Source organism: Gouania willdenowi, chromosome 9 (assembly GCF_900634775.1).
Source record: "Gouania willdenowi chromosome 9, fGouWil2.1, whole genome shotgun sequence".
Taxonomy (NCBI): domain Eukaryota; kingdom Metazoa; phylum Chordata; class Actinopteri; order Blenniiformes; family Gobiesocidae; genus Gouania; species Gouania willdenowi.
The window spans coordinates 42,520,404-42,548,324 of NC_041052.1; the positions used below are offsets into that span (position 1 = coordinate 42,520,404).

General features: G+C 38.8%; 1 protein-coding gene across 2 annotated transcripts; it reads right to left on the bottom strand.

Annotated features, from left to right (window-relative positions):
* Nucleotides 1-567: 567 nt before the first annotated feature.
* Nucleotides 568-27,876, bottom strand: hira (histone cell cycle regulator a). Of its 2 annotated transcripts, none has more exons than XM_028457821.1 (25): nucleotides 27,523-27,876; nucleotides 23,646-23,708; nucleotides 23,408-23,518; nucleotides 21,581-21,671; nucleotides 20,434-20,528; nucleotides 19,963-20,058; nucleotides 17,465-17,625; nucleotides 17,222-17,389; nucleotides 17,004-17,117; nucleotides 15,985-16,055; nucleotides 15,658-15,763; nucleotides 11,026-11,247; nucleotides 9,812-9,897; nucleotides 7,440-7,637; nucleotides 6,769-6,912; nucleotides 6,473-6,698; nucleotides 6,289-6,393; nucleotides 5,526-5,674; nucleotides 5,068-5,229; nucleotides 4,501-4,559; nucleotides 3,036-3,141; nucleotides 2,831-2,953; nucleotides 2,583-2,746; nucleotides 1,464-1,552; nucleotides 568-921 (listed from the first exon to the last, which is right to left on the bottom strand). In XM_028457821.1, exons 1-25 carry the CDS (start codon nucleotides 27,557-27,559, stop codon nucleotides 805-807), a joined length of 3,063 nt encoding a protein of 1,020 aa, XP_028313622.1. In that variant the 5' UTR covers nucleotides 27,560-27,876; the 3' UTR covers nucleotides 568-804. The 2 variants fall into 2 exon arrangements, with proteins under 2 accessions (XP_028313622.1, XP_028313623.1); XM_028457822.1 differs by having other exon boundaries at nucleotides 805-921; nucleotides 6,473-6,695.
* Nucleotides 27,877-27,921: the final 45 nt, after the last annotated feature.

Genomic DNA, 27,921 nt, shown 5'->3' on the forward strand with positions numbered 1-27,921 from the left:
GTTTGATGTTATGTATTAAAATATTAGCATTAAACACTCATAACGTTACTGCTAACATTAGCAAATAAAGGACATGATGACGACATCTAAAGAAAAACTTTTAACCAATTCTGGTGATTTGTGTGGATGAGTCAGCGTTTATTATTAATCAGGGCCGTGAGCACACGGCACCAGGACGTTAATGATACTTTGACACGTAAAAAAATAAGCTTTGTATTATTATTGTTCCATGTCAACAGGAAGTCGACTCATTCCGGCCTGAAGGGGCGGAGCCACGCTGGCCATCCAGGATGTGATGTCACAGAATCCAATAAACCCCGAAGCAACTGGAGAAACTATAGAAACTATCATAATTATTAATATTATTATAATCAGACCCAGTGTACGTCTAAAACTCACCTGGTCTTTCGACACCAAACCTTCCTGTTCTAAGCTCCTCCCACTTTAAACCAGGACATGTCACTGATCATCTCATGACAAATAAAGTAGAAAATATAAAGTGAGATATTTGGACCTTCTCAGAATGCAACAGTTTTCCATGATTTGCGACCTTGTTTGTGTGTGTAATCAGATTACTTTCCTTTTTAATGTTTAAACATCTGAAGTCCCAGTTAACCATGCTTTTCTTCTCCTTCATTCTACTTGTCATTGTATCACATGGAGGAAGTACGTAGCTGAGGAACAGGAGAACATTCTATAGGAAACTAAATAAAGTCTCTTTTTCATGGAGGTGGATAAAGTTCCGTAACTGATGAAAACAGTCGGCGTTCCCTGAATGATCCAAACCACGTCCAGTCACTAGCGTTATTTGTTACGCAGTAACTCCAGCTGATCCTGATACTCTGTGAAAAGCCTCTGAAACCTCAGGTTCTCACCAATGACAGGAAGTACCTCCCTCAGCAGCTCACGCTTCCTGAAGCCCTGGAAATAACACACACACACACACACACAGTAAGACAGGATGGATGTGGAGGTCGAACCCTTTTTTGCTACATTCTACTCCACAGAACATGGTTAAAACCAAACAGCTGATAAACTACGCGTTACAGAGCTGGTTCAGATACACAAACGAGACACAGATATGATAGAATAAATCAGTATTGATCCGTACGACGTTTGTCAAACGGAAATACTACAAATATCTTCCTGTTATAACGTACATCGACATTCTAAACTATGTGGTTTGTTCCATAGAGCTATACTATAGTAGAGTTAAAGACTATTATCACTAGAGGTGAAACATGAACAACATGACGGTGAATAGAAAGTGTTTGTGACAGACAGGGTATGAAACACTATTTAAATAAACAAGACAATTTATATCATGGATTTCAATGGGGGGGGGGGGCGACCTTATAATCATTTTATTGACTAAAACCAAGTCCTGATGACATCATCACTAAGTTGCTTTTGTAATAAAAGTGTGTGTGTGTGTGTTCTTTAGTGTGATCATGTGATCATACCACGGTGGTGGGTTCCCAGGACGTAGTAGCTGACGTGTGGACTGGACCCAGCAGCTCTTTACAAAGTTCTCTCAGACGATGTTCTGAACCTGGATAAAAGAATAAAAACATAATAATGTACAACAAACATTAACTGTAACGTTTTCAAATATAAATCAAAGTTGTTTTCCATCCATCCATCCATCCATCCATCCATCCATCCATCTTCTTCTGCTATATCCGGGGCCAGGTCGTGGAGGCAGCAGTCTCAGCAGAGATGCCCAGACCTCCCAATCCACACACACCTCCTCATCCGTTCTGGGGGGACCCCGAGGTGACACCAGGCCAGCTCAGAGACATAGTCCCTCCAGCGTGTCCTGGGCCTCCCACGAGGCCTCTTCCCAATAGGACATGTCTGAAACACCTCCAGAGGGAGGCGACCAGGAGGCATCCGATACAGATGCCAGAGCCACCACAGCTGGCTCCTTTAGACGTGAAGGAGCAGCGACTCTACTCCGAGCTCCTCCCGAGTGACTGAGCTCCTCCCCCTATCTCTAAGGGTGCACCCAGCCACCCTGTGAAGGAAACTCATTTCTGCCGCCTGTATCCGTGATCTTGTCCTTTTGGTCATTACCCAAATCTCATGACCATAGGTGAGGGTAGGAACGTAGATCCATCAGTAAATTGAGAGCTTTGACCCCCGACCCCCCTACACTGTGATGTCACTGTTCTGTTGTTTTTCCTTTTTTAATCAGACTCAGGGGACGAGGAAGTTTCTTCCTTTTGGATTTTCACTCTCACACACACAGATGTGACCAGATGAAATTTTCACTCTCACACACTGAAAAAACAGTCGCATATGCGACCAATTTACTCGCAGTCTCCAGCCCTGTCTGATGTTGCCTGTGTGTATCCACCTCTTGGTAACCTAACCACATTCATCATCACCTTCTCCAATTCAACTCATCACTTTCAGCTTTAAACCCTGACAACTATTAGCACCACTAGAGGGAGACAAAGATAGTAATAAAGGTGTAAACGTAATGCAGTGACATTTCTTAACCTCTACATGTGGAATGAGAACATTCTTCATACAGATAAACGTTATAATTAGTAACTAAATCACTGATGGTGGAGTACCTTCATTGACGAGGAAGCGTGAGTAGATGAGCAGCCAGTAGCGATATTCCTGTCCTGACTGTAGGGTCAGAGCTGATGCTAGCTGGTTCTCTAGGAATGCTAACGTCATGCTCTGCTGCATGTGATGAGGAGTGGAGGAGAGACGGGAGGCTAGACGACCAGCACTGAAACAACCACAGCAAGCGTTTATTATACGTTAGTAGAAGCTCATAGAACAGTGTAGAGCAGATCATGGTGTTAAATCCTACTTCAGGTAACGTCCCTGCATCACAGCCAGAGGACCTGAGGACACAGGTGCATCATGGGAGGACAGGCAGCCCCTGAAGTCAGCACACTGAACTAAAGAGTCAGCTTTATCAGCTATTAGACTCCTAAAGGAGACAGAATGCTCATCAGTGATTGGTCCATACAGTAGAGAGTGGTCAGCTGACGTAGGGTCCAGAATGTTCTTACCATGTCTCCAGTGATGAGCTGAAGCAGAAAGACTTCCCATTGGACAGACCCACCACTGGAACCCCCTGCTGAGTCAGCAGGGACTGAGACACTGAGGTGTCTGTACCTACACACGCGCGCACACGCGCACGCACGCACGCACACGCACACGCACACGCACACGCACACGCACACGCACACGCACACACACACACACACACACACACACACACACTATTTTATGCTGATTCATCACTGACCTATCAGGTTTGAACGATGCTCTACTAAATCGTGGCATCCGTAAAAAAGGAATAAACACCAAAGTTCTTGTCATTATAAATTCTAAACATTTCACATGTTTAACAAAGAAAGTGTGAAGGTGGATCAATATCATATCTATATATTCTAATATGTCATCACTCTAGTTCCTGGACTCTGTTTTCTCACTTACAGTTCCTGTCATATCTCATAATAAAGTTCACACACAGTGTGTAAACCAGGGATGGGAACAGAGTTTGGTACTTTTTTAGGTACTGACCACATTCCTTTGGTACTACTTGGTAACAATTCATGTAAAATCCAACGGTTCCATGTTAGGAACCTAGAAATGTTCTGTATTAAAGAGAAAACATAAAGGAGCACAAACAGTTCTTATGATAAATGGGATTAGAACCAACGAAGCTCTGGCACTAGCAAAGGACAAAAACTCAGTTCTTTTGGTGCATTAACTCCGTAATGTTTTAAAATCAATCTGTCCCTAGTCTAATGATGTTCTAATCACTTTATATTTATGATCCACTATATGCCCCATTAGGAGTGATCTTAACATTTAATATTATTATATATTTAGCTTTGGATAATGAAATACTAACAGCATAGAGCCCTGTCACATAGAGCTGCTTTTAAATGTGTGCATTATTAAAATAAATAAATAACTGAAATAACTGCACAGTTTGTATTGTAGCAGCATTTGTTTCACAAACAGTTGGATGTTGGTTTGATGTTTTAGTTAAAGTTTGGTATTATTATCATGAGAAATAAATATTTTTGAGATTTAGTTATTTATCATTTATTAAAGTAACCGTTGAGTACAGATACCAATACACAGGTGCTGTGTTTGTCTTCAAATCCCCCTCCTCAGCTGTAGCTTTCATCTCCTTTAATCTAAACCCCTCCCCCTTCAGTTGTTCAGAAACACCAAGGATGAGAGAATTGTCCAGATTTATGATATATATACACTACATTTTTTCTATCAATGATCATGTAATCCATCTGACTTTTGATCCAGTTTCTCAAACCAACATCTGATTGGATCAATCTGATCCACATTGAAACTTTTCAGATACTTCTGAGCAGCACATGTTTTTTTGTGAAATGGGCAGATAAATAAAAATCAGTGTTTATGAAGCTCTCCTCCACAGTGATGTCATCATTCAGCTCTGCTGTAATCAGTGTGAAACAGAAGCGTCATTTGTTCTTTCCTCACCTGATAAAATCGACTGCAGAGACTCGTTCCTCACCAGAGCTTTCTGTTTCTGAACATCCCTAAACACACACACGTACACACACACACGCAGTATGTCCATTAAACATTTATGAATCAAGAATCACGTTTTACAATCATAATACTTTTTAAAAAGAGGTACGTACCAGAGGAAAGCATAGGACAGGATACTTAACCCTATCCTTCAACAGTCAGTGATCTACTTGTTTAACTCAGCTCCGTAAACAAATGGTTTATATCGACATCTTTAACTTTTCCTGATTATTTAGAGCAACCAGAAGCAGCACAAAAATCTACTAAATGATCTAAAAATCAGGCTGAATGTTTCACTTTAATAGAAAACAATGAGATGTTTACAGGCAGTGGGGCCGTGTGACATCATCAATCACATGATTTCAAGATGGAGGAACACAGGCTCTAAAACTATAAAGTAGTCCTATTTTTAAAAGGAAATAAAATGAATATGATACATAATAATGTGTTTTGTTAGACACAGATCTACTAATAAAGACGGATAGCGTGTAACGTTTTCTCTGAATAAGTACTGACCACACAGACAGCGTTGCCCCAGCAGTGACAACCATAACAAAGTGGGCGGTACAATGCAGCGCTGAAACGGGTGTAGCCAATTGGATCGCTGGGAGGAGGCGACGCCCACAGGAAGAGAACACTGACAGCATCCTGTCTTCACTGGCCACAGCAATGAGGTCACTGAGGAGGAGGAGCACAGTGGGTGGGTGGGTGGGGGGGGTGTTAAACACTGGCTCACACATTTATATATATACACACACACACACACACACACACACACACACACACACACACACACACACACACACACACACACACACACACACACACACACACACACACACACACACACACACACACACACACACACACACACACACACACACACACACACACGCTCTCTATGCATTTAAAGCACTATGCAGCCGTGGTGGAGGGAGTCCTGGTGTACACACACACTTTCTAATGTCTCCTACCTGCTTCCTGCTGCAGTGACCACTGAGCTAGGTAGGAGTGTGTTCCAGTCTCTTCCATCTTTAGAACATCTCAGTTGGCTTAGCTTTGAACCAGCAACCACCGTCACCTCGTTCTCCACCTCCAGGAACACTGAGGGCTCCATGCTTACCTGGAAGGTCGTTACATTTCATTTAACAAGTAGCAGAATTATAGAAAAACAAAGAAACAATTATACAAATGAAAAGAATGATCAATAATGGTTCAGTATAAACAGTAATAATCAGCATTTCAATTTCATTATAATTATCATCAACTGAAGCTGGGCAATATAAACCAAAATTTAAATCTAGATACTTTTTTCTTCAAATGGTGATAGACAATATATAAATTCTATATATAACTTCCCAACAAAATCTATTTTTTGGATCAAAGTGATCTTAATGTTGCTCAGTTGTGGCATTGCTTGAAAAATGTGATTATTTTACAATTTTCTTCAGGTTAAGAAGTGAGAGAATTCTTTGTTAATGTGTGAAAATGGTGCAGCTATTAATGCGAACGTTAACTATTTAGTCGTTTTTCAAATTACAAATTTGTACATTTCGCTACGTTTGATAAAATACCTCTCATTTGTACTTATTGTTTTCTTTAAAAAGTAGGGCAAAAAAAGAGAATATTTGAAACAAAAAAAAAAGTCGTAAATAAAACATTTTGTAAGAAGATGTGAGATTTTATTTTTAGGCCATAGTGACAGCCCAGCCCTACTAGAGGTGATTGTAGTTGTACCTGCAGGCTGAAGGCCTTCTGTGTGCTTGGTGTAGGTAGTCTGAGAGCAGCTACAGCAGATGGAGGAACAGACACTCTGGTTTCCTGCTCTGATGGAGGAATAATCTGATCCCAGGTGGAAAAACAAACCTTAGATCAAAAAGCTGTGACTAAACCACGTGTTCCATCAGAGGGGCGTGTGTACCTGGGTGAAGGACTGGACCATAGAGGTGGTCATCTTCTCTTTCCTAGGACGGCCTTTCTTCCTCTTCTCAACCACCTCTCCTCCATCTATCATCAGCTCAGGTTTTCTTTTACTGTACATGAGGTTTTTGTTGATGGAGGCCATCTTATCCTCACTGTCACTGCTGGTGTCCTCTTTCAGTTTACATTCTTTCTGGGCTGGTGTGGAGCTGCTCTCTTTAGCTCTGCTACACAAACACAACGTTATTGGTTATGTTTGAAGCTTTGACACATTAATATGAATCTTTACTCCCTCACCTGTCCAGAGCGGTCAGTCCAGCTGTAGAGGTGATAGCAGCCGTTAGCCCCGGGGTGGCCTTTGACCTCTCTGTGAACCTGGAGTCTAAAGCTTTGATTGGTTCGATCTTAGAGGCAGAAGTCAGCAGTAGAGTCGACTTTACACTGGAAACAAGGCACAAAACCACAATCAGGTGTGTGTGTGTGTGTGTGTGTGCGTGTGCGTGTGCGTGTGCGTGTGCGTGTGTGTGTGTGTGTGTGTGTGTGTGTGTGTGTGTGTGTGTGTGTGTGTGTGTTACTAGGATAGGTTACATTTAACACATCTTACAGCAGGGGTGTCTAACTTATTTTAGTTTAAGGTGGGCCACAGGTTTTAGTAGGGCTGGGCAATATATCAAGATTCAATATATATCGAGTTTTCTATTTTGGTGATATAGAAAATGACAATATCGAGTATATCGAGGTATATCTGTTTTTTTAAAACTTGTTTTTATTGATACAATCACAAAGTACAGTGTCCTTTATATTTATTACATATTTCTGAGAAATATTTTATAGGTTATTTTGATTTTGTGGAATAATTTGAGAAAAGACATTTGCGGGCCGAATCGTATGCTCTGAAGGGCCGGATTTGGCCCCCAGGCCCTGAGTTTGACAAATATGTCTTATAGGAAGCCCAAAGTGTCACTTACCCCTCGTTGTTGTCCTCCAGTGCCTTCAGGCTATTAGCAGGAGGTGAGGTGAGCATGGGGTCATGACTGGGTCTGAAGCCTAAAGACGAAGGCTGTCCTGGGCTGGAGTCAGAGCTGAGGTGGGGGGTCAGCTGGTTGGACATGGAGGAGCCAGAGGGCAGGATGGGGACGCTATTGAACAGAGCCGGGGAGAAATCTCTGCAGAGAACACAGAAGGATGAGCATAACATTTGACAAACAAATTAAGTGCTGTGGTGAAGGTGAGTTTTTTTCCATCCCACTTTCAAAGTATCACTTTGAAATACTGATCCATGCTTTAATCAGGACACAGCTGAACTATTGTAAAGCTCTGTACACCAGCATCAGTCAGTCCTCGCTCACACACCTGTAGCTGCTTCAGAACGCTGCAGCGCGTCTTCTACCTGTCTCATCAAAACATAATCATGTTTCACCTGTTCTGTGTTCACTGGCTCACAGTCCAATACAGAACTGATTTTGTTCTGTTATTTGTTTTTAAATGCCTCAGTGGCCTTGCCCCATGTTATCTGTATGACCTGCTCTTGTCCGACTCCCCAGCACGTTAACTCCGGTCAGCTGATCAAGCGTTGCCTATGGTTCCTCAAACGCATCACAAACTTAGAGGACACCGAGCGTTTTCTGTAGTTGGTCCCAAACTGTGGAATGAGCTGCCTCTGTACATTCCTTCCTGTTTTTAAATCACACCTTAAAGGTGCAGTCTGCAACTCTTATAAAAGTGACTTTTTGTTAGATTTACTAAAGCTGTCACTATGTAAGTACAGCTTTACATCAAACTAGTAGTTTGTGTGAAAAAACAGACTCATTGAGCCCCACCCCCTGCTGCCAGGATTGTGTTTGATGGCATGCTCACAGGCCCCGCCCCTTTCCCATCTTTTTTACAGTGTATGGTCTGGATGAGTAGAATATGGAATTGGTGACTTTTCTGCTTGAAAGGTAATTACTGCTGCTTGATATACATTATGTTTGATTTATAATTGTTACACTAGAACTATGTGGTGCATATGTTGTTCATGTGAACCCAGCTGCCTCTGTGTGGGCTGCTGTAAGTGACGCTGAGTTGTTGCTGCTGCTGAGGTGTGTTCACATAGAGAGAGAAGTGTTGCAGTAATGCGCTTTTAACAGAGCATGTTAATTTACTGTGATGTTGCTGTCTGGCAAACGTTAGCTTGTTAGCGCTTCTGGGGAGGAACTTTGAAAAGTTTGGAGGCAGGGCAAGAGAGCAGCGGGGAGAGAGGGATCTAAGAGTTGCGGACTGCACCTTTAAGACATGCATGTTCTCTTTGGTGTTTAACCTGTGTTGAAGGTGACTTTTACTGTTCCAATTATACTCTGTGATGCCACTGTACTGTTGTATTTATAACTGTATTTTTATTGCCCTGTTGTACAGCACTTTGGTCAACTGAGTTGTTTTTAATAGTGATTTATAAATAAATTGGATTGGATATGATGTTTGTCCAAAGATAACAAGGTTGATTTAATAGTTTAGTCCTGTCAACACAACAGAGTTCCATTTTATTTCATTTTCTATCATTTAAAGGCAGATTTTGCGATAACATTTAATTTTATAGAGAGATCTTCTTTCCTTAGCATTTCAAATATTGCATCTGTAAAAAATTCATAGCAGGTCTATCTCAGCATGTCTATGTTTGTGGGCTGATCTATTGACTAGACCAGGGCTTTTCAACCACTGGGCTGCAGCACACAGCCATGAGCGATTGCAGGTATGTCAGAACAAAATTGAAATATAAATGTTATTATTAATAATAATAATAATAATAATAATAATAATAATAATAATACATTTATGTATATTATATAAATATAATATAAAATTTGATTATACAAAAAATACATTAGAACTACAATTGAACTATATTCTGTTAAATATTATTGTCTTATATGATCATATTGAATGTTTTGTTATATATTTGTATTCAAGACACTGGTAAGAATTACTGCATATTGTTAATTACATTTTTTATAAAAAAGAAATATGAATTTTTTTTTTTTTTTGCTGTTCATTTGATTCCACATTAAAACATAAGAATTCCTGCATATTGTTAATTGCACATTCTATTAGAAAGAAGAAATATAAAATATGATCATAAAAACTTTTCTTAGTGTTTCTTTGATTCCTATTCAACCCACTTAGATAAGAATGACTGTATATTGTTGACTATAAAGTTTAATTTTTTACCATTTTGGGTTGGTGGTGTGTCGTGGGATGTTTTTCAATGAAAACATGGACCTTGGTTAAAAAAGATTAAAAACTCTGCACTAGACGATAATCAACATGCTTTATAAACCATAACATCCAGTGTTTTCCAGCTCACCCAGTGTCTAGCTGAGCGATGCAGAGAGGAGTGATCCGTCTTCTGCCGTCTGCAGTTCTGGTCTCCACTTGTTTCTTAAGAAGGTTCTGGAAGAAAAAACCACATGATTTAACTACGGGACATCATTAATTTATATGTAGTCATATCAGCACCGTTAAACATATTTAGTATTTGATCTTATATTGTGCATTGTTGGATTGTCAGTGCTTTTAAGCATTAATATCAAATTATGTAATTGTAATGTTTTCATTTTAGTGAAGATAATACTGTACTATGCACAAACAAGTCCATAAGTGTAAACTGCAGCTGAAAACTCAACATTTACTCATGCTGTTTGTAGCGTTAGCTAACAGGCTAACTAACAACAGTCTAACCACTTCATGTGTGTCGAGCTGCTGCTGCCAGTTGGACAGTTAAGTTACCTCGTTTATTTATTCAACCTTATTATTCCCCCAAGTACTGGTATTTTAGCCTTACCAGCAAGATGGATTCTGGTGTTCACAAACACCAGAATCCATCTTGTGCTGCTCCTGCCTTTGCCTTTCGAACCCAAACCGAACTGATTTGAACCAATCAAGAGGCAGTGTTGTGGTTTAGGGCGGGATATCCGGGTGTGACGAAGGCAGAAGCGCCGAAGCAAAACTGCCGCATGCGCAGTGCCGAGAGAGGAACTAGCTGGGCTAAAGCTATTAGCATAGCTCCAAATCAAAATAGAAAGATGTCGATGCAGGAGGATGAACGTGTGGAAGCTGCTATAAAGTCAGTTTTATAAGAATCCAGAATTTTATTTTAAAAGAATAACAACGAGAAGCACTTTGTGCACTTTTTGACGTAAAGACGGCAAAACGGAGACTTGTTGTTGTTGTAGCAGCGTCTCTGCGGCGCATGTTGATGATGATATCATCGTTTGTTACTGTGTGATTGGCTAAAACATATTATGGTGGACAGGGGCTTCACCCAATCAGCTTCAAGCATTCTGTTCATGTCCCTCCCTGGTTCTGAAAGGATTCACCAGATACAGACACGGATCCATGTGGAGAACTGGAGTTAGAGGGAGGGGCTTCACATCAATCTGGATCTTCTCAGGTTACTGGTATTTACCCATCATATGAAACAGACTAAAATCTTCTCCGAACAACCAATCCATGTTTTTATTCATGTGGAGAGGTCAATGTGGCTCTAACTGCATCAGTTAGATTAGATGATAAACCAACCTTCCTGATGTCCTCCAGAGACTCTCCGTTCATCACACTGTTGAGTTTAGGAGCTGAGGACTCTGGTCCTACGGTTCCTGGAGCTGAGTTAGTCTGGGTGGAGGTCTGCCTCTGCTGCTGGTACTTTAACATCTCAGGGTTCTCAATGATGGTGGTGGAGAGCTGGGCCTCAGTGTTGGTGATGGCCATACTCTTACCATAGATGTTCTGGTGGATGCTGTTCTGCACGTCACAAACAGAAAGCGAAACATGTTAAAGGGACGGCCACCAAATCAATAATCAATAAATATATAAAGAAAACGATGAGGATTTATAGCATTGTGTCACAAGTTGTTCCTTTACACAATAACATTTCGAATATTGAACTAGAAATAGACAGTTTTGGTTTATTATCTTTAAAAAGTGAGTTGAGATATCCAAAGACATTGTATTAAATGCTCCATGAGGCCCATACATGTTCAACTCAATGCTCTTCAGGACTTCTAAGATATCCTAACACGAGATATTGTGCGGATAAAAGCACAAAGACATTTTACTAGACAATCAAATTAATTGGTAACCGCATATTAAATATGTTCAAAAAATAGAGCTGTACTCAACAGAACAAAACATGTTTTAAATTACAGTGCACGCTACACACTTTATTGTTCAATAATATTTTACCAATATCTCTCATACTGTGCAGACGTTTGGGGAAACAAAGTCACAACCATTAGTTTCACTATAAAAATTAACAATAAGTTATGTTCATAATACAGGATATTTGGACCACACTGAGCCACTATTCAATAAATCAAAATGACTCACATTAGTCGAAATTGTAGCTTTTCAAACACGTCAAATAGCATTTAAAGCATTTAAAATATTCAGAAACTATTTATTGAAAAGGTTGAGACTTATAACTTACGAGACTAAATTAAGTTTTGGTCACTGCACGCACGAACAACAAAAAATACAGTATATTTTGTGTGTGTCAGTGAGCGGTACCAGGTTATGGAAGTGAGAAAATGTCTGAATTTAAAGCAATTTAAAAATAAATACATATATACTAGAGCTGCACAAATAATCACATTTTAAACGTGATCACGATTTTTGGATGCCATGTAAATGAACCAGATTGTCAAAACATTTACATTTAAATTACTGGCTCTGCACTCTAATAGTGTATTTATTCAGTTAGTCTTTGGTACACTTTAAGTTCTCTGGTTTATTTTTTTTTAATTATAATTCAATTTTAAAGGTTACATTTGCACTGTAAACTGTACATATTGTTTGTTTTAAAGTACTGCAATACAAACAGCTTTTTTTCTCTAATATGATAAATAGTTGTGATTATCATTTTTGACCATAATTGTGCAGCCCTAGTATATACTGTATGTATGTGTATATTTGAACAGATGAATGTATAGTGGATTACATAAATTATGTAATTATATAGATATACTGTATATCAATGAATTATGTCTCCTTTTATAGTGTAAATAGGTGTATATTATAAGATTAATTTATATAAATAAAGTACTTTTTTACTTTGCAAATGTTTTATTTGTATTATTGTTATTATTTTGTCATTATAGTAAATAAACTGCTGTTGTGTTTGTGTTTGAAATTAAAATTAAATCAAATCAAATATATTTATGTAAAGGGGGTTGTCTCAACAATGTGCTGTGCATCTTACCATTATTGTTATGATTACAGTGAGGCAAAAACAGTATTTATTCAGCCACCAATTGTGTAAGTTCTCCCACTTAAAAAGATGAGAGGCCTGTAATTTTCATCATAGGTAAACCTCAACTATAAGAGACAATATGAGAAGAAAATCACATTGTAGGATTTTTAACGAATTTATTTGCAAATTATGGTAGAAAATAAGTATTTGGTCAATGACAAAAGTTCATCTCAGTACTTTATAATGTACCCTTTGTTGGCAATGACAGAGGTCAAATGTTTTCTGTAAGTCTTCACAAGGTTTTCACACACTGTTGCTGGTATGTTGGTCCATTCCTCCATGCAGATCTCCTCTAGAGCAGTGATGGTTTGGTGCTGTCGCTGGGCAACACGGACTTTCAACTCCCTCCAAAGATTTTCTATGGGGTTGAGATCTGGAGACTGGCTAGGCCACTCCAGGACCTTGAAATGCTTCTTACGAAGCCACTCCTTTGTTGCCAGGGTGATGTGTTTGTGATCATTGTCGTGCTGAAAGACCAGCCACGTTTCATCTTCAATGCCCTTGTTGATGGAAGGAGGTTTTCACTCAAAATCTCACGATACATGGCCCCATTCATTCTTTCCTTTACATGGATCAGTCGTCCTGAGGTGTGTTCCATAAAGGAGGGTAAACAAACTCTGAGTCTATCCATAAACTCTGGGTCAACATACCCCGCAATGGGAAACTCTGTATCTGATTCTATTACAGCTGGTATGAAGTGGGTCAATCAACCCTGAGTATGTAAACCTTAGGTTACTTACGTGCACACGCGCAATAAAAAGCCATCATCAATGGATCAGAGATTACTCGAGCTGCCATGACAACCAAACGGAAGAGAGTGATTTATTTACCCTGATGCTAAAATAAGCCTGTGTTTGAGGAATATGAGCCTGTTCTAAAGGTGTGTTCAGTCTTCAGTGACTATAGTGGCTTAAATCACTTCCCTTCATCACTTTATTAATTCAGTGACGTGACGAGCGGGGAATAATATGAATAAAATGTGTCTGAGAAGGTGTGGCAGCAGCATAGGATGTCTGCATAGAGAGTCCTCCTGTTACACTGGATATAGACAGTGACTGCCGCTTGATATCGCATCATTTATATTGATTGAATGTAATATTGTCGCCAGAGTCATCTCAACGTCCTAAAAATATGTCATAAAAAAAGACTGAAGTGGGACACGAACCCGTGACTCAATTCACTGTTCCATCATAAGTTCAAAGATGCGATATCTACAGATGAAACTGTATTACAGTATAAAAGAGCCTTAAAAGTGGATTTATTTAAATTATCATCTCCTCCTTCAGTAGATGTTTTCATGTAGATCAAACTCTCAGTGACTTTCACTTAATGATCTTTATCTACAATGTTAGAAAGAAAACTACCGTTTGCACAAAAAAAATAAAAAAAGTAAAGCAACACAACATTAGTAATGATGTGAACACGTCTGTGGTGTGTGATGTGTTTTGGCAATAATTATATTCATCATCATATCGTCAAATATGTGTTCATATGTACATATATACAAGGATGGGACACTTCTTCTTTGTACTCTTTTTCATTTAGTTTATAATAAATCCTTTTTTTTTTTTTATAAAATCATCACGCTTTGACTGGACTCCATCATTCAACCAGAGCAATAAATCATGTCTCCAAATGAGGTCAACTGAAAATTTGCCGTGACAGATGTTACTATTGTGTTTCAGAGAAAAGTGTTAAGGTTCATTTAAGTGTTAAGAAACGGTGTTCAGGTGGGTGAAGCCAGGTAGAAACCCAGGGTTTCTTTGATAAAACCTGCAGCGACCAGGTTTAGTTCACGGACAATGTTGCCATGGTAACATACTCAGAAGAACATACCTCGTGTTTAGGAATGAGATACTCTGAGTATGTTCAGGCTCAAATGAGGGAAACGCTGAGTTTGAACATAACCCGCTTTATGGAACATACCTCTGGTCCCTTTGCAGAGAAACAGCCCCAAAGCATGATGTTACCACCCCCATGCTTTACAGTAGGTATGGTGTTCTTTCTCCTCCAAACACGACGAGTTGAGTTTTTACCAAAAAGTTATATCTTAGTTACATCTGACCAAATGACCTTCACCCAATCCTCTTCTGGATCATCTAAATGTTCTCTATCAAACTTCAGACGGGCCTGGAATTGTAGTGGTTTAATCAGGGGGACACGTCTGGTACTGCAGGATTTGAGTCCCTGGTGGCGTAGTGTGTTACTGATGGTAGCCTTTGTTACTTTGGTCCCAGCTCTCTGCAGGTCATTCACCAGGTCCCCCCGTGTGGTTCTGGGATTATTGCTCACCGTTCTTGGGATCATTTTGACCCCACGGGGTGAGATCTTGGAGCCCCAGATGGAGGGAGATTATCAGTGTCTTGTATGTCTTCCATTTTCTAATAATTGCTCCCACAGTTGATTTCTTCACACCAAGCTGTTTACCTATTGTAGACTCACTCTACCCAGCCTGGTGCAGGTCTACTATTTAGTTTCTGGTGTCCTTTGACAGCTCTTTGGTCTTGGCCATAGTGGAGTTTGGAGTGTGACTGTTTGAGGTTGTGGACAGGTGTGTTTTATACTGATAACCAGTTCAAACAGGTTCCATTAATACAGGTAACGAGTGGAGGAGGAGCCTCTTAAAGAAGAAGTTACAGGTCTGTGAGAGACACAAATCTGGCTTGTCTGTAGATGACCAAATACTTATTTTACTGAAGGATTTACCAATAAATTAATTAAAAATCCTACAATGTGATTTTCTGGATTTTTTTTCTCATGTTGTCTCTCATAGTTGAGGTTTATCTATGATGAAAATTACAGACCTCTCATCTTTTTAAGTAGAACTTACACAATTGGTGGCTGAATAAATACTTTTTTGCCACACTGTATTTGTATCTGTTTAATGGTATTATTATTATTACCTTCTCCTCCTCACTCAGGGGGTCTCCTAGTTCATCCAGAGAGAAGTCCAGGTAGGCCACGGTACCATCCATGGAACACACCAACATTCCCAGACCTGTTAAAGTCCTGAGAACCAGAACACATTGACACTGTCCATCAGTCTGCCTGACCATATAGATCCATTCACTGTAATCTAATTACATCCTTTTTATGACCTATATCAGCAGTTCTCCTGTACCCCTTCAGATATCTAACCTGAACCATGTACCTCCTACTCTAGTACTCTCAGTATTTTCTAGACTCTACACACTGAGAGTCTATACTACTGTATTTCTACATCTACTTACCAGGAAATGTCCATTATAGACTTGTCAAACAGATCATGGATGACCACCAGAGGGCGCTTTAGAGAAGTGAGCTGCAAAGGAAACGCAGTTACTTCAACACTTTTATATTGAAAGCCTTAAAAATCAGAATCAGAATATACTTAAATGATCCCAGGGGGAAATTAATTTGTCAAAGAGGCTCAAAAGAAATTATTACAAAGTAAAAAACAGAAAAAAAACTAGCAATATTCCATGAAAAGGAGATATTGAACAGAGAGGTGATTTTGATCATTCAATGAGTGCAGGGGGATTTCTGTTGTTTTTTCTTATGGTCATAATAATTGTTACACATTTGGACCCAAAGGAACTTCCAGGTGTTCATTTGTTGTTTAAACTATTTTTAATCTGAATAACACAGAAACGCATACATTAGCCTCACTGTCTATTAAATACAGGAGATCTGCTCAGATGTCTCCACCTTCACCTAAGGACCCCTGCAGCCACTTAGCTGCCCCCGAAAAAAAAAAATTAAATAAATAAAACAACAAAAATATTAAATTATAGAGTTGGGGGGCGGGTCCATAACAGTCCCAATATGAGTGCCGGTCCCACATAATACCACCATTCAATTTGTATATATTATCTCTGCTCTTGGTGCAGGAACACTCCAGAAAAAAGAACTCCATTAATCATCACTTGTCACCATTTCAAAAATAACTTTTAGCTTTAAAGTAATAAAGATTAAAAAAAATAACTTCAGCTTTACTTCACAAAATGTGGCCCTCAAAATGCAGGAAATAGTGTTTAAGAGGGTTATAAATTTAGAAATTTTACAGGGAGGGATGCCCCCAGACCTCCTACAACATTCGCACCACGCCGCCCACACACTACCTAAAACTAGCTTAAAAAGCTTGTTAAAATGAACCGAAGCTACTGCTCAGGACGATTATTATTTCCAAAAAGAAAATATTCAGATGTAAGAAAGCTTTATATCTCGTGGGAGTGAATGATAATTATTGATGAACTATTGATGAACTGACCCAGACTGACAGTGATCTGTCTTTGCTTCCCACAGCACAGCAGCAGTACGGACAGCTGGGTTTGTTAGAGCTGCCATTCTTCTGCTTCTTCTTAAAGATCTTTGGGTTGAATTTCTACAGAATAAAACAGTAAGGGTTAGGGTTAGCATGCATGCATAAGTTTTAAATGAAATAAGTGCATTAATAAGGTTGTTTTCCTGAGGCTAATGCCCTCGTACCACCACAGTGACAGCTTTACGGTGGCCCACAAAGTCCATGTTGGTCTTCCAGCCATCTCTCTCCACTATCTGAGCCGTAGGACCAGAGTTGTTCATGGCGTGAGCCGAGACCAGATACTGACCATCTGGAGACCAGGACAGACGCAGGACGTGGGTCGTCCCTCCACACTGCAGGAGAACGTGTTTATTAATGAAAACACATCTTTATTTAAGTTTTCAAAGTGCTGCAGAGTAATACAGTACCTCATTGAAGGGTTTGGTGATGTTAGCCTCCATCTGCCAGTCCACCGTCCTCCACACCTTCAGACTGTGGTCGTCAGCCTGGGAGGCCACGTACTTCCCTACTGGGTCCCACGTCAGGCCTTTAACCAGCCCAGTGTGTCCCCGCAGACAGGTTACCATCTCTGACAGGGTACATGACACAGGTTAACACTGATATTACTCATAACATCATATCACATGACCTCTGCACACCCAACCAAACCAAACATTAAACCTAGAACAGTGGTTTATAATCTTTCTTGTCCCGTGTACCCCTCCATAGTTTCACATGCCTTTTCATTTGTGGAACAGTGGTCCCCCCTATACCCCTAACTGTGTCTTTAACATTAGTTCCCTTGTCACCCTAAGGTTTGATCTACCAAGTCTGTGATTTACTCTCTAACTTCAGCCACCAGAGCATGTCAGCACACTCTTCAAGGTAGAGTAAAGGTCCCTTTGGAATAAGGGTACAACAATTAGTCAACATTGTCGACAAAAATCGATAACAGAATTAGTCACGACAAGTATTTGTCGACAATTGCCGGTTACGTCATCGCCGTCTTTTTCAAGCTGTGGATGGAGCAGAACATTGTTTTTTCATGAGGAGTGGCTCATCTCATCGTCTATATATCTTTGTTCAGAGCTGTATGCATGTTATGGAAGTGATTAGCGGTACATGTATCGTCAGAAACATTCCCACTGGTCAGAATATGTCGCTGTTACTGGTAGCTCAGCGCTATCAATGCCACGAAATTCCTCCGTCAGATCCACCCCAAGTTCCCCTTGGTGACGGTGCTCTACTAAAGCATGCTAAACAAACCCACCGACACATAAGCCTGGGCTAAGAGCTAATGCTAACCATTGCATTAAAGGAATAAACCAACTTAAAACTACACGTCTTACTGTCATTAAACCACAGAAAGCCATCGATTTGTTTATGGTCAGATTTATCAATCAATCAATCAATCAATCAATCTTTATTTGTATAGCGCCAAATCATAACCAATGGTATCTCAAGGCACTTTACAGTAGAGCAGTCTTAAGGACGGACTCTTCATTTTATGGATACACACATATGCATATATATGTATATACACATACATATGTATCCCACACCCAACATGAATTCATCATGGCGGCAAGGATTTAACACTTTTATGGAAGGATAAAAGCTAACATGTTGTGTGAAATAAATGTGAGCATAAATACTAATGTCACTATTCATCCTTCCATTTAATTATATTTCACGTGTTCACAGTGAAAGCTGGTGTCAGACAGTAAAGTAACTAAAAGATTATTATACCTAAAATCATCAGCTTGATCTGGTTTAATGATAGTAATCAGAGAGATATTTATCAACCATAACTTCATGTAATTCATCAGATATGAACTAAACTAGATTCAGCAGCAGTGGTTTATATTAAACAGTAAAAACACTAATGTAGTTATTTTTGCTTTTGTTTTTTCTTTTTTATAGAAAATAATTTCATTATAAATTAGGAACAAAATTAATTATATACAATAACACTAATAGCATAACCAATATACACAAGCTTTTTAATGTGTAAATGTAATTACTGAAGCAGATTCTATTTTTGATGTATTCAATTTATTTTGTGTTCGTAAGGAACCTGTTTACACTAAGTTGGGAATTGTTTTATTTATTTATTTATTGTTTTTATTTGTCGTAATTTGCCCCAAGTCAAATTTAAAAGATTGTAGCAACATAGATCAAATAAATGCACGATTTGTCATCTGATTTGTCGATTAATCATTTCAATAATCGATGACTAGTCAAGTAGTATTAAAATAGTCATTAGTTGCAGCCCTACTTTGGAGAGCTCTTCTTCTCTGCTTCATTGTCTTCTACCAAAACTCAGAGTTGGAACTGTCGCCCCATGTGGTCATAGATTATTTTTTGTTTCACAACTGTTTTTATCATCTTTCTGTAAACAAGAGGTTTACATCGACATCTTTAACTTTTCTTGTTTTTTTTAGATCAACCAAAAGTAGCACAAGTTGTTATTTAGACTGAAAAATATACTAAATGATCTAAAAATCAGGCTGAATGTTTCACTCTTATAGAAAATAATGGGATGTTTACAGGCAGTGGGGCCGTGTGACATCATCAATCACATGATTTCATGATGGAGGAACACAGGCTCTAAAACAGTAAAATAGTCCTATTTTTAAAAGGCAATTAAATGAATATGGATCATAATAATGTGTTTTATTAGACAGATCTACTAATAAAGACAATTAGAAGGTTTTAGAACACATTTGTAAAAACAGGAGGATCCATTTAACAAAACAATTTCAAACTAAAGATTAAATTTGAAAAAGAGATTTTTAATCTCAATGAGAATATGCTGGTTAAATAAATGAATGAAAATGTGTTTACACTGTCTAATCTGATGTGATGAGAATTAACGTTTTGCTTTCTTGTGTATTTTAGGATTCAGGATAAGTTGTGTCTCTACCTGGGAATTTGCGAGCGTTCCAGATGACGATGGTGTTGTCCACGCTGCAGGACGCCAACCACACGTCGTGAGGCGACCACGCCACATCCATAACGTCTACACCACAAAATACACAAACTGGAATTAGTGCCTGAGCTTTAGTGCAGGTTCCACATAGCAGCATGATGATAAACTACTGAACCACAGCAATATCATGTACCTGCAACATAAACATGAATTATATAAGTTTTTAGATCATTTTATAACAGGTTTCAAAGAACAAATGTCGGTTATAGAAGACAAAACACTTTCTTTTAGTCATTTCCATGCTAAATCATTCATTTCAAATATGTGCTGAATTAGCTTTTGTTACTAATTGAGCTGGAGGGAAAAGTATATGGAAAGTTATATGGTTTTGTGGTTAACTTTTATTAACCTTTACATTGATTTTATTACATTGTGTTTTGAATACGTCATATGAATATGTCTCACCTCCAGTGTGGTTCCTCAGGATGGTGACACACCTCCACTGCTCCACATTAGCCAGTTTACTGCTTGATCCAAACACTGTGCTAGGGCCAATGAATCTAAGGAGAAAATAGTTGAAAACAATAGAATTAAATATCAAATTAAAAAAAAAAAACATTTTACTATAGGAAAAACATTTGTTTTAGAAATAAACATTCAGAGCAGTGATACAAAACTCTGCATATTTCAAATGCAAATAAAGGGGAGAGATTTTTGGGGTCCATCCATAAAGTCAGTAAAATGATGGTCCATTGTTCTATGAATCTGTGATAACCACATTTATTTATTCATCTGATTAATATCCACTGTTATCCAAGAATGTTTATTATTATTATTATAGTCATCTTAAAGATGGAAATCCTGGTTTTAATCAGAAATAAAATGGGTTCAAAGTGACCAAAAAGGTGGTGAAATAAGATTTCAAAAACAACAGAAATTTTGTTAAAAGTTACAAATTAGCGTGGACAAAAACAGACAGAAAAAGTGTTAAAAAGGGTTCAAAGTGTCAATATTGGAACAATTAGTTTAAACTGTCAATAATGGGTCAACATATGTGACAATAGGTGTAAAAGTGGTAGAAAAGGTTTCTAAGTGCTTAACATGTCTGGAAAGTCGAAAAAATGTGCAAAAAAGTCATTAAAATGTGACGTAGAAGTGTCAAAAATGGGAGAAATAAGGTAAGAAAAAGTGATGAAAAAAGGTTAAAATATGGTGAGTTTGGTGGAGTTGCAGAAAATGTGTCAAAATGGGCTCAAATTGTTCAAAAAAATATTCTTAGTTTCTTGAAGGCATCTAGCGACCCCCCCAGTGTCTTGCGACCCCAAAGTTGAAAACCCCTGATGTAAAGTAGTGACATAGGCAACAAAACCTGAAACAGTGGTAAACAAACATGTAAACACATAAAACAAATGTGGACATTTTTTGAAAGAACATTTCTGCATAGTAAACGTAAGGATCCATTCAGCTTATTAAATACACATTTAAAAGTGTATTTATTACTGCTCATGTTGAAAATACTTACTAAATAATTATTAAGGTGTAACTGGCAGTCTAACTATGTAGAAAAATATGATCAACTAGTTACTGTGTGTGTTACTGTGTGTGTACTTACGCTGCCCTCTTCCATACCATCACCAGTTTGTCATCTCCTCCTGAGGCCAGGTACAAACCATTGTTGGACCAACGCACACAGTTCACACAGGCTGTAAACACACACACAGCTATCAATGCTAGCTAGATAAACGAGTTAATAAAGTGTAGTTATTCATAGTGTCGATGAATTCCTTTTGTTTAGAAAGCAAACACTGGAACATTGAGTTGAAATTATATATATATTGTAGCTAGGGATGGGAATCAGTGTTTCATTTCTTTGGAATCATTTGACAATTTTACAAACAATTCCGTTATAGATTCCAGTGTGAGCGAATAATGTCACCTCGCAAAGTTCTCAGTAGGGCTGGGTAATATATCAAGTTTTCTATGTTGGTGATATAGAAAATTACATCACCTCAATTGATACATTTGTTCTTTGCACCAACTACCAAGTCAAATTCCTTGTGCTGTTTGAAACTGTGCTTGGTCAGTAAAACCTTTCTGATTCTGATTTGCAACCAACAGGAAACACAAAAGCTATAGTTTGGTTACATTCCACGAAAAACAATCACAACAGCAATACCAACAAAGTGGATAGTTAATCAAAGGGAGAAAATACTACCAGTACGTAGAAACATTTGCACATAGGACCCTATAATGTCCACGTTAACGGAATCACAGATGGAATGGACCAATGAAAACGGAATCCACTGTTGAACGTGTAAATTAACACAATGTGAATTAAACTCCGTTACCGTGAGGCAAAGGAAGTTTTTTGTGCTGAAATGTTTCCAGGGACCGTTCATTAGGTGCACCCCTCCCCCTCCCCTAGTGGTGAAAAAACTGGTGCATCCTTGTGTCCATTTGTTTTGTTTAATCATTATGATCTGGAATGATGTCATCACGATGATTTAAATTAAGTTGATCAAAACTTCCCTGAGGGGAAATATGGCGACATTAATGCTGCTCTCATACATCTATATATGACACAAATAATTAAAAAGGAGCAGTCAGAATAATCCATGTCACTACAACTTATATCTATCTTTTAATTGAAGCATACACATTATTTTAAATTATATTTTTATTTTTGACATACATTTTTGTTTACTTATGGCTTTCTTTTTTAATATTTACTTTGTTTCCTCACAGGGGTTAAAAACTAATATTTTCTGAAAAAAATGATAAATATTACAAAAAAAGGGGAAAGTTAGCACATGCTCTGCTGTTAACTCATTGAGTGCCATTCACGTCTATAGATGTGAATTGTGTTTTTCAGCTGGGGTTGCTAGGAGACAGTGTGACAAAGCTCTCCTGTGAATATCTAACGTACGATGATGTAGTGACCAACTGGTGACCTGTAGGTGGCAGCAGAGCACCTTTGGATGAGAGATCACCAGTGATGGGCAGAGCTCAGAGGGAGAGGAAAGGAGTTTACGAGACAGAAAATGGTGCAACAGAGTTGATGCTGAAGTTCCCACCAGTTCACAGCAGCTCACACTCAACCACAGCATGTGTGGAACTAAGTGGACTACTGAGAGTGTGGTGATGGTGACAGAAAACCATCAAAAATGGGGCAAGCGGTGACACTCTGCATGTCTGGGAGGAGGAGGAAGTTGTGTGTGTGTAGTAGAATGACGGGGGGAGAGACTTGGAGGAACGCCAAAATACAGTAAGAAACCATAAGCAGAATAAAAAATTGAATCAGAATTGTAACAATCTCATTAATTCCCATCCCTAATTATAGTTATCACATTATCTGATTAACTATTCACAACATCAGTAGTTTCAAATCAATTGCAAGTGGAATTAATTTCTCATTTTAGTCCAAACAGGAAGTTGTTACCGAGGTGATTGTCCATTTGACAGAGCATTTTGTGAACATCTTCATTCTTCTCGTCTTCTTCTCTAAGAACTGGAGCCATGTTCCAGATCATCACCTTCCCAGAATCCTCCCCTGAGGAAATAAAAAATATATATAAATAAGGTTTTAAAAGTTTTAAGATGGTCACCACTCACTCAGTGTCTCACTGTGGAGAAATAAAATAAAATCCACTTGATCACAATAACAGATATAAACTCACCTTGGCCCCCAGTAGCAAATTTGGTTCCATCTGGATGGATGTCCACAGAAAATATTGGTTTGCCTGTAAAAACAAAGACGTGCAGTTGATTAGACAGAAAATAAGAACAAGGCAGGAGTGGTAGTCATATTACTGGTAGTCACAATCCCAAAGTGTTCTTTGTAGAGCCAGGCCTATGAGTTAAACTTGGTTTAAAGCCGTCTGTGACCACGCCCTCTTCTCAGCTTGGAGCTTTCCAGCTCAGCCAATCATCTGACAGTGTTTACATTAAATACACGCCTTCATTAGACCCATGAGATCGATCACAGATTGAATGATTAGAGACGTGAGGGCACATGCGCTGCAGCCTTTACAATGAAAAAACAGCGGCCAATAGAAACTAATGCTAAAACCAACAGGATGTGACATCATCTGTTACTGAGTAGCGAGATTAAAGGACAGATACGTAAAAAAAATTCAAATGAACAGAGGGAGCAGCAGCGGTGCAGTTGGATGCTGTTGGATGTCACGTCCAACACTGCAGACGCTGCAGGTGAGCACTGAGCAGCGTGCACACATCCCTTAAAGTGATAGCGTATCTTTGTCATTGGGAGCCTTATGGTGCATTCACACCAAATGACTCAAAAGCATCAGGTGTACATTCACAATAGGGAAGCGTCAGAGGTCCCGCGCCTCCTGCACGGCGGGTTTTGGAAGCTTTTCGAAGTGCGTCCCGTGCCTCCAACGTGGCCGACGGTGGAGTTCAGATTGTTGAACTTTTGGGGCATATGGCGGTGCGTCGACCAATCAGGAGCTTTCCCCAACCGTGACGTATTCAGAATAATGAAAAGAAAAAAACACTAACACTGGAATAGAGCGTCTATAGTTGGGGTCCTGGTAGGAGATGTGAGCGCTGATGTGGGTCAGCAGGTCGTCAAACTGGGCACGGGAGAGATGGAAGTAGTGCTGAAAGTGACTCTCGTCCAATCACAGCTCTGGTGAATCCAGAAACGACGCAGAGGCTCAAATAAAGCCAAGTCACTCTCTGGATAACGTAGAGCTGATGAACGGGAGTCAGAGGGGGCGTGTTCAGCAAGGAACTCCAACTTTATTCTCCATCCACCCACACTTCTCTATAACCCTCTGACATCACAGTGAACACGCTGAGTCACACCTAAATACATCTGACCAGAAACACCACCTTCTAAACACAATGTTCCACCACTTCACAGTCACTGGGTGAATTATTAACATAACTGATCACCATAATATCATCCATTGTATGAACACCACCGGCAACAGAGAGGCCCCTCCCCTAAATGTACTCTCTTCCCAACTTGTTTGGATGTGCGTCCAGAGCATCTTTGACGCTGGTGACAAGCGTCTGATTCAATGAGCACAAGCATCCAACTACAGGCGTGAGACACGATTTTGACGCCCCAAACGCATTTGGTGTGAACATATTAATAGTGCTCTGCCCTGTGACTGTCCCTGAAGCCCCTCCCTCTCTGTATATATCCACAGCTTTCTCATTATTAATCTCTGATCAATAAATAAACACATTTATACCGTGTGGTAAACAGAGGCGATGGATACACACGTATATATTATATATCATTATTAATGGTTTAAACACATGGAGACTGTGATATCATTAATAATACATTGATTCTATCGTCAGTTTTAAATAAAATCATATTAAAACATTTACCATGACATTCTGTTTAATTTCCTTTTAAAATACTGTATTAAAACAGTAAAAAAAAAAAAAAAGGCTAACAGAAGTCTTTTTGACTCTTTGTTCCTTTTGTAGATCTTTATTGAATCACTAAATGACTTCTTTAATAATGATGACGTGGTTTCATTAAAGTGACTCAGCAGATTAAACCTGGTCAGGAGCAGGTTTGACCCATGGACTGTGTTACTATGGTAACCAAGGTGTTTTCTCATTAATTAAACCTCTGTTCCAGGTAGAACCCGGTTTAACGGAGCAGGACTCTCAGGTTAAACCTGGACTTAACCCTGAGCTGGGTTTGATCAAATACCCCTCAGGTCTATAAGTATTCATCCAGAGCTGTACAGTGGGGCAAATGTCAGCACTTTTTGCTCATAAAAATCTTAATGTGCAAAGAAAAACATGTAACCACTGTAATATATTGTATCATGTCCCAAACAGTGAGGCAAACTAATATAATATAAATGCTAATTGTCCTTTACCCATCCATTGTTATGGCAATGCATCATGGGGGTTGTAGTTCTTAATGTAGGGTACACTCTCCCTCTGCATTCAACAAAAGATTATGTACATTTCCTGGTAAATTATTTATTCTACCTTCACTGAACTTTCAGGGTTCTCACCAGGAATTTTTCACAGCGTAGGGGGTTCACTAGTGAACGAGCGCTGCAGGCACAAGTGTTGTAGGGGGGTTCTGGCAAATATTAGAGCTGGGTGATATGGATCAAAACTCATCTTTTCTCAAAATGTTGACATACAAAATAAATGTCAATATTCTTAACTACGCCTGGGAAATATATCTTACTATTTTGACGATATTGAAAATGACAATATCGCCTATATTGATATATTTTTATTTTATAGCTTATTGGTCCATAACAGTCTCAATATTACTGCCAGTCCCACATAAAAGCTCATTTAAATTTGAAAAGCACATCTTTGAATCAAGTGTTATTTCTTGTCTCTACAGTGTGTGTATTTATTAGTGGAGGACCTACACCAACCATGAGTAACTCTATAACTACACTTCAAGAATGGATTATTAGTAACCAAAGTTGTGATCACTAAATATGCTTATTCTTATGTATTCTTCATGCACTAGTATAAGTGAGTGTGTGTTTATGAGTGTATCTGGTTATTGTGAACACACTTAAACATTTAGCACTGAATTAGAATGATTGTATTTGTATAATGTAAGTAAGTAATCTTTTCACAGGTAAAACCCACAAAGTATTGTCTGATTATGTCTGTTGTGTTTTTCATTTTCACACTGTGTATTGTGTGTATGTTTATCCTTTTATATATCTATATCTGAATTTAGCTAAACCCGGTGTATTTACAACTTTGGCTGTACAATAATGCACATTGTTGGGCAACAGAAAATTACAATATCTCATATATATATATATACACACACACACACACACACACATTATAGCTTATTTTGTTTTAAAACACTTGTTTTAGGAGTTGCTGTTTTCTCTACTTCTCAGAACATGTAAATCACAGGAGATGATCACTGTGTGTGTTCTAACCCAGACCTTCATCTAAACCATCCACATAACAGAACTCACTCACAAGTGCTGTCCTTTAGAAGAGAAAAAGACTGAAGTGGAACATATAAATGTGCCGGTTTGGAATTTTGCATCAGCAAATTTATCCAAAATTGTTTTTCTGGTCAGACTGTATTTGAATGAAAATTGTTATTATTTATAAAGTTTATCACCATTTTCACTAATGTGTTGTGTATGTTTATCCTTTCATATTCTGTATCTGAACCATAGTACTACAGATGGAAATTAGCATTTAGCTAAACCTGGTATTTACAACGTCGGCTGTACATTAATAAACACTGTCCCACTCAAATGAAAAAACAAATGAATAGATGAATAAATAAATAAATAAATATAACAAATGGAAGTAGAGAAGTTCTTTGGACACAGTTCTCAATATAAAACGGTTTTAAAACGTCAGACTATTCTAGTGTAAAGTTTACAGAACAAAGCTAACATTAAAGGCATCAGGTGGTGATCAGAAGCTAACTATAGCTACAGTTACATCTAGAACAGTTCAAATAAACATGTCAGTTATAAACAGATAGCATTAGGATGATTTCAATCAGGTGTTTGAACCGCTAACTAACAATAGTAGTGTTTCACCTACCGTGGTGGCTGACCCAGCTGGGCTTCAGCAGCTTCATGGTCCCTCAGAACCGAACAAAGATCCACCAGTACAGGGTTAGGATTGAGTTATGGACGGGTCCTGGTCCTGGTTCTGGTTTACAACAACACCGAGGGGCCTCACACTGAGTCTAGGGGCTGAACAGCTCCATGTCCTCAGAGGTTTAGAACCGAACAAAACAGAAGCAGCTAACGGAGCAGAACCGGAGACGAACGGTGGATAAAACACTTTAAACACGGCTACAATGTTGATGACCGCCTAAAGTAAAGCCCGCCGACAGCCGTCACCATATCACCGCCACTACTTCTTCTTCTTCTTCTTTCTCCGCTTCTTCTTCTGTGGAATTGATTGGCTATTATAGTGGGCGTGGTTTTAGAGCAC